General features: G+C 35.7%; 1 protein-coding gene across 1 annotated transcript; it reads left to right on the top strand.

Annotated features, from left to right (window-relative positions):
* The first annotated feature begins 319 nt into the window (after positions 1–319).
* On the top strand, positions 320–12,760 carry ANGPTL5 (angiopoietin-like 5). Its single transcript, XM_010292067.1, has 8 exons — positions 320–448; positions 2,164–2,311; positions 3,295–3,398; positions 3,973–4,066; positions 4,943–5,043; positions 9,902–10,022; positions 11,062–11,247; positions 12,441–12,760. Exons 1-8 carry the CDS (start codon positions 350–352, stop codon positions 12,758–12,760), a joined length of 1,173 nt encoding a protein of 390 aa, XP_010290369.1. The 5' UTR covers positions 320–349.
* Positions 12,761–14,748: the final 1,988 nt, after the last annotated feature.

A 14,748-nucleotide genomic window follows, 5' to 3' on the forward strand; every position in this document is an offset into this window, starting at 1 on the left:
CTTTTTTTTTCCAAGTAGCCCAGACTACTCAATACCAAATGTATACCACTGCTCAAAAACAGCATATAAGAAAATCTGTCACAGTTTTATCATGATGAAAATATGTATGTTCGATGTGTCATGTAAAGGTGATAAGCAGTAATTGCTCTCAGGATAGAAGCAGTAGTATATAAAATCTGCTGTGGAATTGAAATGTGGTTTATTAAATCCAGGCATTAAAGGAGTGATGTGTTGGCTGCTCTTTGTGCTGTAGACATTCCCAAATAGTTAGCTCAGGACTTCATAGCGTACAATCCTTTCCACAGAAATTTGAAACCCGTCAAAACGTTTGCATTTCTTCAAGTAAAAGATGAACTGCTTTAGGGCAACTTCACTGATTTGTCTTAATATTTTTTTGTTCAGTTTAGGAGAAGCTGTCATAAGTAATGTCAAGCCTTGTTCATCTAAGGTAAGATTTTACGTTACTTTGCTTAGATAAGATAATGAATGTAACTAAATGATTTCTCAGCAGAGTGAGAGATGTTTCTGCTTTATTCAGGATAGATACAAAAATACAGAAGAATCAGGTATTTTCAGATAGAAAAAAGAAACTACACTGAAACTGTAGGAATTTAGTATATTAGAACATTTTTGTCTTAATGTCCTTCATCACAGCTCAGTTGTTAGGCCATATTTTTAAACTCATCTGCATGACTGTAAATGCAGAGTAACTATTGTTTTTGGCAGAGTCACAGTTTTTGCTTGAATTGCCGAGGTCAGATTTAATTGCCTGTTTTATGTTGGCTTTTGTTAAGAATAAATATTGATTATGAAAAATAAATATTTGCTTGATAGTATTTAATTGAACGTCTGGTAAGTAGCTGTGATTGATAAAGCCCTGGAACAAACCATGGTTTCAAGTGATCTATTTATAACTCTTAGAGGGTTTTTCTTCCTTTATTTTTTGCTTATTACAAAATTAAAGAAACATATTCTTTTACTTCTTTAGCATTTATCTCCAGACAGAGAATGCAATTACATTAATAATTCAGAAAACTTTTTTTTGTAAAACCTCCTTGTTAACAGTTTTATGTAATTTTTATTTTCACATTTTAAAAGCAAAAACCAGGAAAAAACCCTGTTCAGTGCTTTGCCAGTGTAATGCCAATACCAGAAAGAGAAACCTGAAGTGAGAAAGGAGAGCAATTACGTTGAAGATCTATTCAAGTCTAAATAAGTTTTCTTTTTCATTAAAATCTTTAAGTATCTAAAGGTCCTATTTTCATTTTGAAAATACAGCATACTACAATGCTTTGCTGAGATTATGGAATTAAAAACCAAAGACTCAAATGAAAATATGTTTCTTAGTCTATTTACAATGACACATATTTCAGGAATTACTTCTAGCATTTCTTTAAGTGATGAGCCAGAGGCATTCCCTTATTTTATATCAAATGACACCATGGAAGAAAAAATACTAAATATGAAAATATTATTTTAAAAGAACATTAATAAGTGTAACTACTTTTACCAATGCTTTTATTGTTACTATTTCAGATAATTGTATGCCTGTGGATAGTTTTCCTTTATTCTTTCCTCTGTAAGAGCATTTAAAATATTTTTTTTAGTGTTGGGTTTGTCTACAAATCTGCTTGGGACTGCTTGTGTGTATATGCATAGATTAATAAATTGTGCAAGTATTTGCATGATCAGAGTCTAAGTAATTAATTTAGGGACTTTCAAGAGTGAAAGTGCTTTGCTAATATGTGGTAAATCCAAAAGCCTGCTCCTTTCCAGTGAAAACAACTTTGTTAGCATTTGAGATGTCTGTTGCGTGTGTGGATTCCTAAAATGAGAGCTTCTTAAATGCAAAAGTTGCAAGTTCTTGCCTCCAGTTCACAGTGCTCACAGGAAAATACTTTACCAGCAAAGTTGGTGGTATTTTTTAAATTTATAGAGGTTATTCTTTCCCCCTCACACTCTCTTTCTCTCGTGAGGTATGGCTAAGGAGAAGACAACTAACGGGCCTTGGTCTCAGCTCTGTCATTACCGCTTGATAAAGCTTTAAAAAAACAGGTTTTGAAGGAAGATCCATGGAGTATTCTACTTCATTTTGGCAGACTGAGCTATTTTATATATGCTTTATGATCAATTTATTTCCCCCTCCATTGTTTGGTACAACAGGGCACAAGGAATGTTGGAGCTCTGGAGGAACCACTCAAGGCAGAAGAGAAAAATATATCTGCAGATATTTCAAAACAAAAAGAACAATGCCTTGTACCATGTGATGTTCAAGCTAAAATTTTACGAGGGGAAAAACATTACATGTGCAGTATGTATTCATAAAGAATACTCTCAGCGACAAGCTATGCAATGCTGTGCTATGCAATCTTCTGCTACGCTACGCTACGCTACGCTGTGCTAATGTATTTTTTAATCTTCTTGAGCACACGTGACAGCTTTGACCCTGCTGCCCAGGCTGAGTATTGCTCAGAAAATTTGGGGTGCTGTGGTTTTGGGGTGCAGCTAGTGTCACAAAGTTAAGAGTGTAATCGTGCTAATCTCGCTTCATAATCACTGGTGAGGACAGGCAAATCCAGGCAGCAGCTCAGCCACCCTAAGTCTGTGAATGTTGGTAGCTCTCTCCATTAGAAAGGAAGAGCAGGGTGTCTGTCCCTCATTTAACGTCCTAGGGGTGTGGGAGTTAGTTAAGTGGGAGGAAATCTATACTTCAGCTTGCCTTTTATAGATATATATACAGGACGTTCTCTGTTCACTGCCTTGACAAACTACACGGCAAATGAGATAGTCAGTCAGCCTCAGAAAAAATTGTCAAAGTTTTTGTCTTTCCCATATGATTTTTAATATGTATTATTAACTACCTGACAAAGCTAATTTTTTGTATTTTTAGCATTTTTGCCTATATTTAGGCAAAAAACAGGAGCATGAGTAAGTAGCAGAGTGAATGAGTAAATGTAGGATGACAGAAAACATTATGTATTTGTCTTTTATCAATTGCATTTGTGTTTCTGTGGTATCCATTAACTGGTTATCCAAGTTGCCCAAGGATAAGATGAAATTTTTCTTCAAATCTTAAGAGGAGCCATCTCTTTCTAAGACGTCTTCACTACAACCAGTGAGGCTGAGGTTCTTAGCACCTTTGGATTTAATCTGTGGTCTGTACTACTTTAGTTTCACTTCTAGGTACCCTCAGGGTAAACACCTTCAATAGTCACTTAGGTATCATAAATAAATTCAGTCAAGAATATTTCTAGATTTATGATAACAAAGTGGATGAACATATTTCTTTTCAAGGAAATTTGCAGAACTCTCTTGTTGAATATGCAAGAAGTACAAAAAAACTGGTAAGAAACATGATGGATGATCAACAGTCTTCTTTGGATTACCTTTCTAATCAGGTACTTTTTTCTTCATCGTACAGATTTTTATTTCTTATTTAGCACTACAGCTATTGTCTAACTGAGGAAAATTAAGCACTTATGTTGTCATTTAAACCATAGAATTACAGTCTATCGCCATTCCTTGCACCTCGGGTAAGGTGTGAGTTCCATTTCTGCAAGGAGTGATTAGCACCACCTGGTCCATAACTTAGTGGTATACATGGCAGTAGGGCAAGCGATGGACCACTCCTCCACACTGGTTCCTATCTGCAGTCCTGTCATATCGTGTAGGTTACGTATTATATTATCATTAACTCTGACAGTAGTTTACAAAGACTATGCACTCACTCAGTACAGATAAAAAGCCTCAATCAAAATGAAGGACTTTTCTTGAATTAAATGGAATTGTGCCTAAGAATGATTTTGGATGCAAAAATTGAAAGTTTGACCAATTCACATAATGAAGGTATGAATCAGTAACACATCACAAAAATTAACTCCAGGTTATATTCACCAGGAGACAAAAAGAACAACTTCAGAATGTAAAATTCCTCACTGCAACCATTTAAAGGTCTTTCATTTGAATTTGCAGGTGAACGAACTCATGAACAGACTACTTCTTTTGAACGCAGAAGTTTTGAGAAAGCATTTGGATCCACTTCCTTACAAAGCAGTTCAATCTCATGGTAAGTATTTTTTGCATTTAGTCTTGACCTCTTCCCTTTTTATCTTTGTACCTTGCCAAAGAACTAATTAAAGCAAAGGTAAGCAATTATAACATTTACAGTACTTATTCTGTGTTAGTATGCACATATAAACTCTAGAAAATTTGTGAACTGTTAAGAGTTTCATCATAAAGACTGCTTTAAATCCTTTTCAACTGATAATTCTGGATATCCTGTTCATAAGAGGTGTGATTTTGCTAAATGGCACTTTGTTTTGTAATGAAATAAAGTGTGCTAAGCATTTGCAATAACCTTCTTCAAATGAGATTGAAGTCACTTGAACATTGGACAGTTAATCTTCTTTGTAGTATCCATCCCAACTAAAGGAAACTCTGAGCAGACCTACTGGCCATAGAAACTGCTTGATTGAGTGTGTTTAACACAAACCTGGCTTAACACTTAGAAGCAAAGGGTTTTAAATGTATATGTTATGATATAAATGCTTTTACAAGTATAAATACAAATATTTGCAGGAAAAAGACATCCTTCCCCATATAATATGTCTTTTTACTCAGTACAAGTGTTACCTAAATAAAATCCGTAAAATAAAACCCAGTTACATAATTTTTAATTTCTGTATCATACCAGTTAGGATTAGAAAGAACTTTCTCTATACAGTAGAATTTATGCTTCTTTCTGAGCTTAATGGAGTTCATAGAATTTTCATTTATAAGGTACATTCATGACAAAACATGATTTTAAAGTTTGCATGACAAGAAAACACTATTTGAGACCATTCATATGCTACCAAGAAAAGTAATACTCTGTGCTTAAGATGTATTTAATTATTTTAAACATATTTTGCTAATGAACCTCATCAAATTCTTTGTTCTCTAGGGTTGGATTGCACTGATATTAAAGATACCGTTGGTTCAGTTTCAAAAACTCCAACTGGTCTGTACATTATTCATCCAGAAGGATCAAATTATCCTTTTGAGGTAATAAATTTATCTTTCAGGATAGAAAGTCACACTTTGCTTGAGAATATGTACTTAGAATATATTCCATACATTTGAAGGGTTTTCCTTGACAAGTTCTCAACAGATTAGTAAGAAATGTATTAAATAATCTAAATGTGTCTGCCATTACTACAACTTTGACAAGTTTCTCATTTTCTACAAAGAAATTTAATCTCTGTCATAAGATCCCACCATCAGTTTTCATATATAGTGAAAAACATGCCAAAGAGGAAAACCCAAGATATTTTCCAGCATCCCTTTTGGACATTGAGAAGTGATGTTCTTTTCTATTTCAGAGATGGAAAACTAAGGAGCCAAGTGTCTGATCTATTTGGCTCCTAAAATGTGACCTTTTGCTTTTTGAATTATTCTGCTGGTTGACTGTATACTATTGCCTTCTCTTGAGAGGTGACTCTGCAGATACCTATAGCTTGAACCATGATGTTGTATAGGCATCTAAATATAGGTGCAGATGTATATCAGTTTGAGGAATAGGTGCTTAGCTCTTGTCTGAGCATCATTATAACTCAGTCTTGAGGCAGAGAGGCATCTAAACTTTTAGTCTTCATATCCAGTTTGCAGGATATATATTCTTAAGACAAAGGAAAAAGGATGAAATTCAGCATGAACTGCAGCAGTCATGATTCCTATCACCACCTGCATTTTCTGTAATTGCTCAGAGTTAGAGTGCTCAGCTAAGAGAGTTTTGGGTTAATTTCCTCAGGCTCAGGACATTCAGATCCATGCAAACACAAGGAATACTTTGTTTTGTCTGTTCATTTCCATTTCGGGCTGTTTTACTTAGGGAAGTCCTTATGCATAGTGGAAAGACAGATATGGCACTTTCAAACCTTTAATTTTGCAGTACAAGCTGGGGTCATTAGTTTCTGGAGAAAAAATGTAGAGTTTAAGCCAGCTAATAAATTGCAAAATTTAGGATCTAACTTTATAGTCTTCCTTTATATACAACAAAGGAAGGATGAATCCCTTTATCTCTAGCCAATTGGAACCGTACAAAATGCTACAAAAAAAAGAAGAGCTCGAACTGGTTATGAGAAGGCTTCAGAAGTATGCTGGGATCTCAAAAGAAAAAATGAATATGGTTTTGCAGACCCCTGATAGAAAAACCTGTCATTCTCTCTATACAATGCAGCGAGCTCAGAGGAAAGATCTGCAAGTTCCTTCCAGGTAAAAGGAAGGCAGAGACAGGCAGAAGTGTTCACAGACCAACCATATCTATAGCATGAAGAAAATGCTGCCTGCCTCACCACTGGATGAACCATAGCACAAATTGCATCCGTTTCAGAATTTCATCTGGATTGTGGAGGGTTCCACCGAGGCAATATTCATACCTCACCCAAATTACTTTTCCTGAGAGATGGTATGACTGATCTATGTGAGAAAAGTGATTTCTCAGTTCACTTACAGCTTTTGGCAAATAAATCTGAAATTATAAAGTTCCTTTCACTTCAAAAGTATTTTTGACACCTTTCCACATTTAAAGTTACTGCCAGAATCTGAGAATCAGTTACATGAGTGGAAACGTTCCTTAAGGAGAACATGAAACAAAAGGAAAAATCATAATATTTTGATTAAAAGCACAAGGTAACAATAAACAATGAGACGAAACGCCTGCACTCATGAAGTGAGTGTCTCATTTCTTGTCTGGTAGATGTTACACAGTACTGAAAAGATAGTGCCAAAAGTTCTTGGAGAAAAATATCTACAAGATGTGTGTTTCATAATGAATGTTATTTTAAGGAAAACTGTTTAATGCAAATTCTTCCATGTGTTGAAGCATAAAAAAGGTACAAGAGAAATCATAGATGAACAAAAATATAAGGACATTAAAACATAAGCAAGAAATTGTAATGCATTTTAAGGGGCTAATAGGCAAGAGTTCTGGAAGTTCTGCAGACTAGCAAAATAAGAAAAATACAGAGAGGCAGAAAACCATAGTAAGAAACTAAAAAAAAGAAAACAAAGCCAGCATGAAACAATTTATTTCAGTGAGGATCTTTTCAGCAATAAGCTGCCCTTTAAATGTAACCGAAACTAAACCAAAATGTCTTTAGAAACATTTGCATAAAGATACCAGATAAATGAAGAAAACTATTTAGACAACTTGATCCTGTTCTCATGTTTTCATGTCTGAAACCTCATGCTTTCAAAAGTGAGTATAGATTTTGATGCTTAACTTGGGCTAATTGAAACCTGAATTCCAGGAGCTCTAAAAATATCCAGTTTCAGTGCTAGTGGCAGATTCTTGTCATCTCAGAAAATTAGTCCCAAATGGGCTTTTTTCTGAGCATTCAAACATGAAGCAATTAAAACCATTTTCACTTTTGGAAAAGTGAATCATGATCACTTTCTGATACTTTTAAAATGAGTAAATTTAGATCAATGGTATTTCTAAGGTGGGCCAGACAAACTAAATGGTTGTTTGGAATGTACCTCTTATACACACTAAAGATGGAAAGGGAAGAAATATTCAGTAGAAGCACCCTCCTGCTCATTTAATTTAAATTGTACCTGGCACAGTCATGCCCCTCCTACCTTGCATAATATGAGACACAGAATAAGCTGTAAACTATTATAAGACTTTAAGAAAGAAAATTGCATCATTTGCATCATTTCCATCATATAAGGGATTAAGGAACTACACAGTAATGACTGTTTTTTGTGTATTTCTCTCATATTTTTACTTAGCTGGTGTATGTTTTGGTGCCATATCTAATTGGCTGATGATCTTTCATGTAGAACCAAATCTGCTCCTTCTGAGAATTATCAGCACTCCCACTGATTTATACTGGGCTGAAGATTGATGCTTTGACCAAGTGGGCTCCTCTTTGTATTTCTGACTCATAGTGAGAGGAGTAGCCAAGTATGCAATCAGCTTCTCAAGACAGTGGATGAGGCAATGGGATTATTTTTAATGAGTTGTAGGTATTTGCATCTAAATATTACTTTTGGAATCTTCTGTGTTTCTTTTTGTTCCAGTTCCACCCTCCTTGGGTGACTGAAATAAGCATGTGACTCTCCAAGGAATAAAGCCCATAATTTTCTTTCATGCACATGACCCTCACTGTGATTCATTCAGTATTTGTCTTGCAAGGATTGCTCAAAGCATCCAATGGCATTGACTTACCTGAAGACCAAGATTCCCCAAGTTGTATTAGATCACATTGCAGCTCTGTCCTGTTGCTTTCTTGTTGTTCATAGAGAAGATGTTTTTAAGTCACAAAGGTTCTGAATATGATGTTGATATGTTCCTGCCAAGGAACAAGTCTTTGCTTTCATGAAAAATATCTGGCTGGTACAGGCACTGGGGGTGCAACATATAAAGCTCAAATTGCCACAATTTTTGAGGCTTAAATGGACTTCCACCTAGACTCTACTTTTAGCAACTGGCTAAGATTGCAAATCTCTCTGTTCTGAAACACGTTTCATTGTGTACATCCTTGTAACATGAACAAAAAATTCCAACTTCACCATTTGTGCGTCTGCTTACTGTTACGATTTACTGATAGCCAACATTATACTCTGAAATTACTTTTCTTATCACAAGTAGTTTAATGGCTCCATAGCTATAAACATTATCCAGGTTAATTCTCTTGATATTAGTCACACTGGGAGACACTTACAAATGAGCCTCTGGTTTTAAGCACTAATTAAGCATAATATTCCTTAGAACTCCTTTGAACAGGATGGTGCAGTATTTAATGTACAATATGTACCTACCTACGTTAGGGTGCCCGGGCTTTCTAATCCCTGTTAGAACTTAGCACTAGCACTAAGCTCTGGCACTGGGGACATACTTGACAAGTACCCAGAGTGACCTGGACACATTCCACTTAAATTTAGGCACTGAGCTGCAATCCCTATGGAGCAGCCAAGGGTCTAGGGGCCCTTTCTGTAGACAGCGGAGGTGACTGACATCTGCAGAGGGTGATTTAGATCTTGGTTTCCCAGAGCCACACTATGAATGCACATTTCTCTCTGTAAGGGGGGTTACAGGGGACACGAGGGCAATAAGGTGCCTAGCTTAGGGAACTCAATTACGTGTCTAAAGTTAAATGGGCTGAGGAGAAAATGTGCCACATAATGTGATATTCCATAGCAGAGCAGAGGGCAGCTGGACCACTGCCATTTGACATGCCATTGGGCACAAATTTTAGTGAAGACTCATAAAGACTCATAAATCTGAGAGTTGATGTTATGAATTCAGTGGGACTGCTCAGTTGCAGGCCATTGAATGTTCACATTGGGACCTCCCTGGATTGGGGCCCCTTCTTATGTAGAGATTTTTGCTCCTGCAGCATAAATTATTATATACTGGGTTATTGCTGTCACTTTTTCCATTACCTTACCTTTATTAAGGGCTCTACATTTCCCAGGCATCAAAAACACAGTATTTCTGGGGAAGAAGGTGTGGCAGTGAGGGAGAACACGTAACAAGTTGTGTCTATTTTGCTTTGCTGAAATAAAGGCATATTCAGTGTTAGTGCCTGTATCTGTAATATTTTACATGATTAATACATGACATTGCATGTTGCTTCTAACATCTATCAAGTCTTATTTATTATATCTGATATGAACAGACATTTGCACACAACAGTTTCTGTTGAGGTGGAGGAAACATCCAAATCAAGCAGTCCAACAAGAACATATAAGAAAACACTGCAGCTTCATTTTTTATTTTCTTTGAGCTTTTGTTAAGGTATTTGAAAGGTGTGTTGCTTAGAAAACATCTGAATAGTCCACTTTCATTTAATTAAAAGGTTTTCTTCGTAACAGCTGTTTCAAGAATGCCTAATTATATCCATGTCTATTTTAGGTTCTGTGTGACATGGATTTTCAAGGAGGTGGATGGACTGTGGTTCAGAAAAGAACTGATGGAATCATTCCATTTCAGAGAACATGGTCTGAATATCTGGATGGATTTGGTGACCTTTCTGGTATTAATTTTAAATACTCTAAAGTGCTTTGGATCTAACATTTCTGTGGTCTTTATGTGAGTTACATTCCACTGAATTGTGTGGGATCTTTAGTGTTATGGAGAGTCAAGTTCTTGTTTCTTAAAATTCTTATTTGTACTTGAGGTTTTTTTCATCAAATCTATTGTGTAATCATCTCAATAATGATTATCATCTTACTAGAGTCTTTAGCCATTGCCCATCCTCAGTCTCACAAGAGGCATTTAAAATGTTGTAATATTTTCTTCCTGAAATAATGTATAAATTATATTTTCCCTTTTTTCATATTTTAAAAAAGCACCATAGTTAGTTTTAATCACATTTGCGAAATATTTCCTTAAAGCAGAGAAAAATCAGTAATTATTTCACCACAGTGCATGCAAAAGTTAGAAACAGAATGGAAATATTTCAGTACCTAATACCAATACAACTGTGATACGACTTTTTTACTGACACCTTTCATCCAGAAATTCTAAAACCAGCTGCTTTTTCAGGATTTTATCTGGGAGTGCAATGGAAGCACACAACTCTTCAACTATACCAAAAAGAGCAGCTCATATGGGGCAACCTTTCATGGAAAAAAGTGTGATTTACCAAGGCAGCAAATCTCAAGAATAGGGTTTGAGTTTTGTTGCATTTCACAGAATGATATCATTTATCATTTCCCAGTATTGCCCTTAGGAACAGTACTGAATTCTGTTTAATCAAGTGGATCTTCAGCACATCCAGTTTTTGTGGTCTTTAAGGCATATATATTGAAGATGAACACTTGAAAGTTATCATGTTGAAAAGTTTCTAAAAATGTCACAGAGAAAAAAGATAATGCACACATGGGAATTCTTTTCATGGATTTCCCAACGAAGTAGGAAGATTACTCTGTACCTTCATTAGTCTTTCAAAGACATCAGACAACTTTTATTACACTTGGTTCAGGAAGGAAAGTACAAAAATGAGAGGAATCAATTTTTTCTTTTACACATTCTGTTTCTAGAAGTTTATTGACTATATATTTCTGGTTTAGGGGAATTTTGGCTTGGACTGAGGAAGATTTTTCACATAGTAAATCAAAAAGCCACTAGTTTTAGTCTTTATGTGGATTTGGAATCAGAAAATGACAAGCATGCCTATGCATCATATGATGGATTTTGGATAGAGGATGAAGCATGTTCTTTTAAGATCCATTTGGGGCGTTATTCAGGAAACGCTGGTAAGAACCTTCTTCTTTATAGTATTTAAAGATAGCTGCTCCCTTTCTTAATGTGAAAAAATGCATTCAACAGAGTAATACTTAATTAACATAACTTTAAAAATGCTTATTTCTAATTTGTTTTCCTCTATTTGGTACATAATGAACACTTATGCAGGTAGATGATTACTGATGTAGTGATTGGTTATGCCAACATCAATCTTTACATAGAAATTATTTTATTCTATTGCTTCAAGGTCTTTAATGGAATAATTGAATAAACACTCAATGGATTCAAATCTACAGACTATATATAAAATAAGGGATTTTGTGTGTATTTGTGTATATCTATCTAATGGTCCTATCTAATGGTCTAATTCTTTAGACGTCCATTATCTCATCCCAAATTTGCTGATGTTAGTGGATGTGTTCCTGATGTCATTGCTTTGATTAGTTCAGAAGTGCCCAGAGAGTGGTGTACAAAGGATGGAGAAAGAAACCCGACTGGAACAAATTAGGCCTTCAGTATATAACAGCTCCTGACCGATCTATAGACAAATTAATTTCCAATTCCAGACCTCCCTTAATATCATAGCTACAACAAATGTGCAAAGATTTGTGTTAAGTACTGCACCATGTCGTACTGTTTCTTTCTAATTTTTTTTTGCCTCATATTTACTAATATGCAAGAATGTTCCTTATTACCAATGTAACAGTTACTCTCTAAGTATGTTAGTGCTTTACTCTACCTGTATTTGTAAGAAATGTTATTTCTTTAGTGAGACAACAGAACCAGAAGTCACTGACCTTTTTGTTTTAACAACTCCATTTTCCTTCATGACTCACTCTGTGGCTTTGGGCACATCACTGGAAAATCTGAAGTTAACAACCCTTTTAGTTTCTTTTATCTTTTCTTCCACTGTCTTTGAGGACAGAAGCCTTCATAGTTAGTGTGTGTCTCTAAAAGCAACAACAATATAAAGATGTTTCATAAAATTTCAACTTCTTCCATGCATCCCAGTATTTTATACTTTTTCTTTCCTATGTCTGTAACACATTGCCAACTCATTATTTGGTGCTCTTGCACCACTTTTGAGAAATCTACTTTTCTAATAAATTCAGAAGAAAAGTTTGTGAGGTATACAACAAGTAAGAAAGGTTATGTTTCTCCATTACTCACTCTTTTATCCTTCTGTTTTATCTGTTGTATTTAGGTGATGCATTTAGAGGATATAGAAAAGAAGATAACCAGAATTCAATGCCTTTCAGCACGTTTGATGTTGATAATGACGGATGCAGGCCAATGTGCACTATTAAAGAACAGCCTGTGAAGAGCTGTAGTAACTTCAGTGATAGCACTGGATGGTGGTTCAATCAGTGTGGCCTTGCAAACCTTAATGGTGTTCATCGCTACACAGGTAGATTTCTTGCAACAGGGATTCACTGGGATACTTGGACAATGAACAGTAAAGCAGTCAAAATTAAATCAGTTTCAATGAAAATTCGGAGAACCTATAATCCATATTTCCATTAAGCTATGAAAATAGAAATATATCTCTTCTTGCAATTATGTGGGATAATGTATCACTGCATCATAAAAACCTTTCACTTTCACTTGAACAGTTCAGTCTTAAAACTTTATTAGATATTGCCATAATACAGTTACTCATTTTTATTATGAAATGTCAGCATTTGTAGTGTTCCCACTTGAGTAAGAAGGTCCTAAGAAGAATAGGGTTTTCAGTAAACGGATTAAGCTTAGTGTTTGTAAGCTTTTATTCAACTGCCTCTTATGCAATCTCGGAGCCAGTGGAAAGATTATAAAATGGAGTGTAATGCTGACTTTTGAATGTGGTTTTCTGTGCATATCTCAATTGCCAAGAAATTTCAGGAAATTTTCTTTAAAAAGTCATATACCTGTCATTTCCATCACTGTATTTTGAAAAATACCTTTTCTTCACCTTAGGTTCATTTTCCAGAATCAGGTCTTCTTTCTATATTCTATATTCCATCATCAGGCAAGATGACACTGACTTATTTCAGCACATATGTAAGGTTCTATATACTCTCAGGGCCCAATTTTTATACGAGTAAGGTAGACACACGCAACAGCTATGGTCTGTTTCGTATTTAATTTTCACAGTCAATGTGTTTCATAATCAGATTTTTATTCTACCATTGTCTATTTCACAATTCACTACAAATGAACACTTTTTTTTCAAAGAAAATGTATAACATTTCATATAATCTTTGGAGTTTTAATTTTTGGATATATGGGCCTGATCTTATGTTTTTCATTCTTATTGGCATTCACTTTGTGAATGATCATGTGGTAATGAACAAAACCAATTTGAGTTGTATAAGTACATTTTAAATTAAGAAGTGTGAATTGTTTGGATTTCTGTCAGTAAAGCTAGAATAATATCAATAAAAACATGAATATTATCAGTACAGCAGTGTTTCTGGAACCTAGCATCTCTTCTGTAGCAACTACGCATTGTATTTCTCATCTCTGTTTCAGTTTCAGTAGATCAGCTTTGTAGCAACATGTGGAATGAAATCAGTTAAAAACTCTATGGGTTTGCTCTTTGCTGTCTTGCACTTCGACCAGATATTAATGCAGTGAGCAGAAACCATCATCCGTCCAGAACCACTATGTTTTAGAATTTATTTCCAACAATAGATGTAGCTACTGGAGGAAATGAAGCTTGTGATAGGGTATGTATCACAAGGTTAAGGGAGAGAAAAATATCTTCTTTTCTTCTATGCTTGACTAGTCCTTAACAACCAGATGTGAAAAGCTGCTAAAAGCAGGTTTCTCTCTGCTAGAGAGCTATCACAGGCCCTGCAGAGGGATGAGAGAGGGGGTAGCTCACACTCTTGGGGAGACTGAATTCTTTGAGCACGGGGGTATTTTGTTGTCAGCCTGTGTAGTCTTTGGGATACAGGTGGAGAGATAGCATGAACATCACTCCCCAATTCCAAGCTTATTAGGCACGCAATCCCTTTCTGCCAGCAACATCGACCCAGCAGACACATAAAGGTAGATACTAAAATGAAAGAGCTTCTGCACTAAGATTAACAAGCATTAGAGCAGTACGTGATTGTTTAAAGAGCATTAATTCTGGCTGCAAGCCTGGATGTTGTCACTGTATTAAGGCTATCATGTCAGAAAGAGTCCTCAGGCTGCAGTACAACAATCCTACTGGAGAATGACAGTGGCTAAATTTCATGTAAATATTTGAGGCTTTGATGAAAGTCTCAAACTTTGACGGTGGGACCTCTGCTCTGACAACCAGGTCCAAGCCTGCCAGCAGAAAGGAAGTCTAACTAGGGAATGAGGATGCTGAGTGTAGAGCTAGGGTCTGCTGACACCTTGAGGCTCTTTTTGGCTTTATTAGAATCCCAGCTTAAAAATAAAGGTGGAAGATGAAGATCAGAGATCTGTGCTGGCAGATATATTACCACATTTAATTACCAGGTTTAATCTCTCCTTTGTCAGCATTGATTCGATTAGCTGGC

Source organism: Phaethon lepturus, unplaced genomic scaffold, assembly GCF_000687285.1.
Source record: "Phaethon lepturus isolate BGI_N335 unplaced genomic scaffold, ASM68728v1 scaffold14070, whole genome shotgun sequence".
NCBI classification, from domain to species: Eukaryota; Metazoa; Chordata; class Aves; order Phaethontiformes; family Phaethontidae; genus Phaethon; species Phaethon lepturus.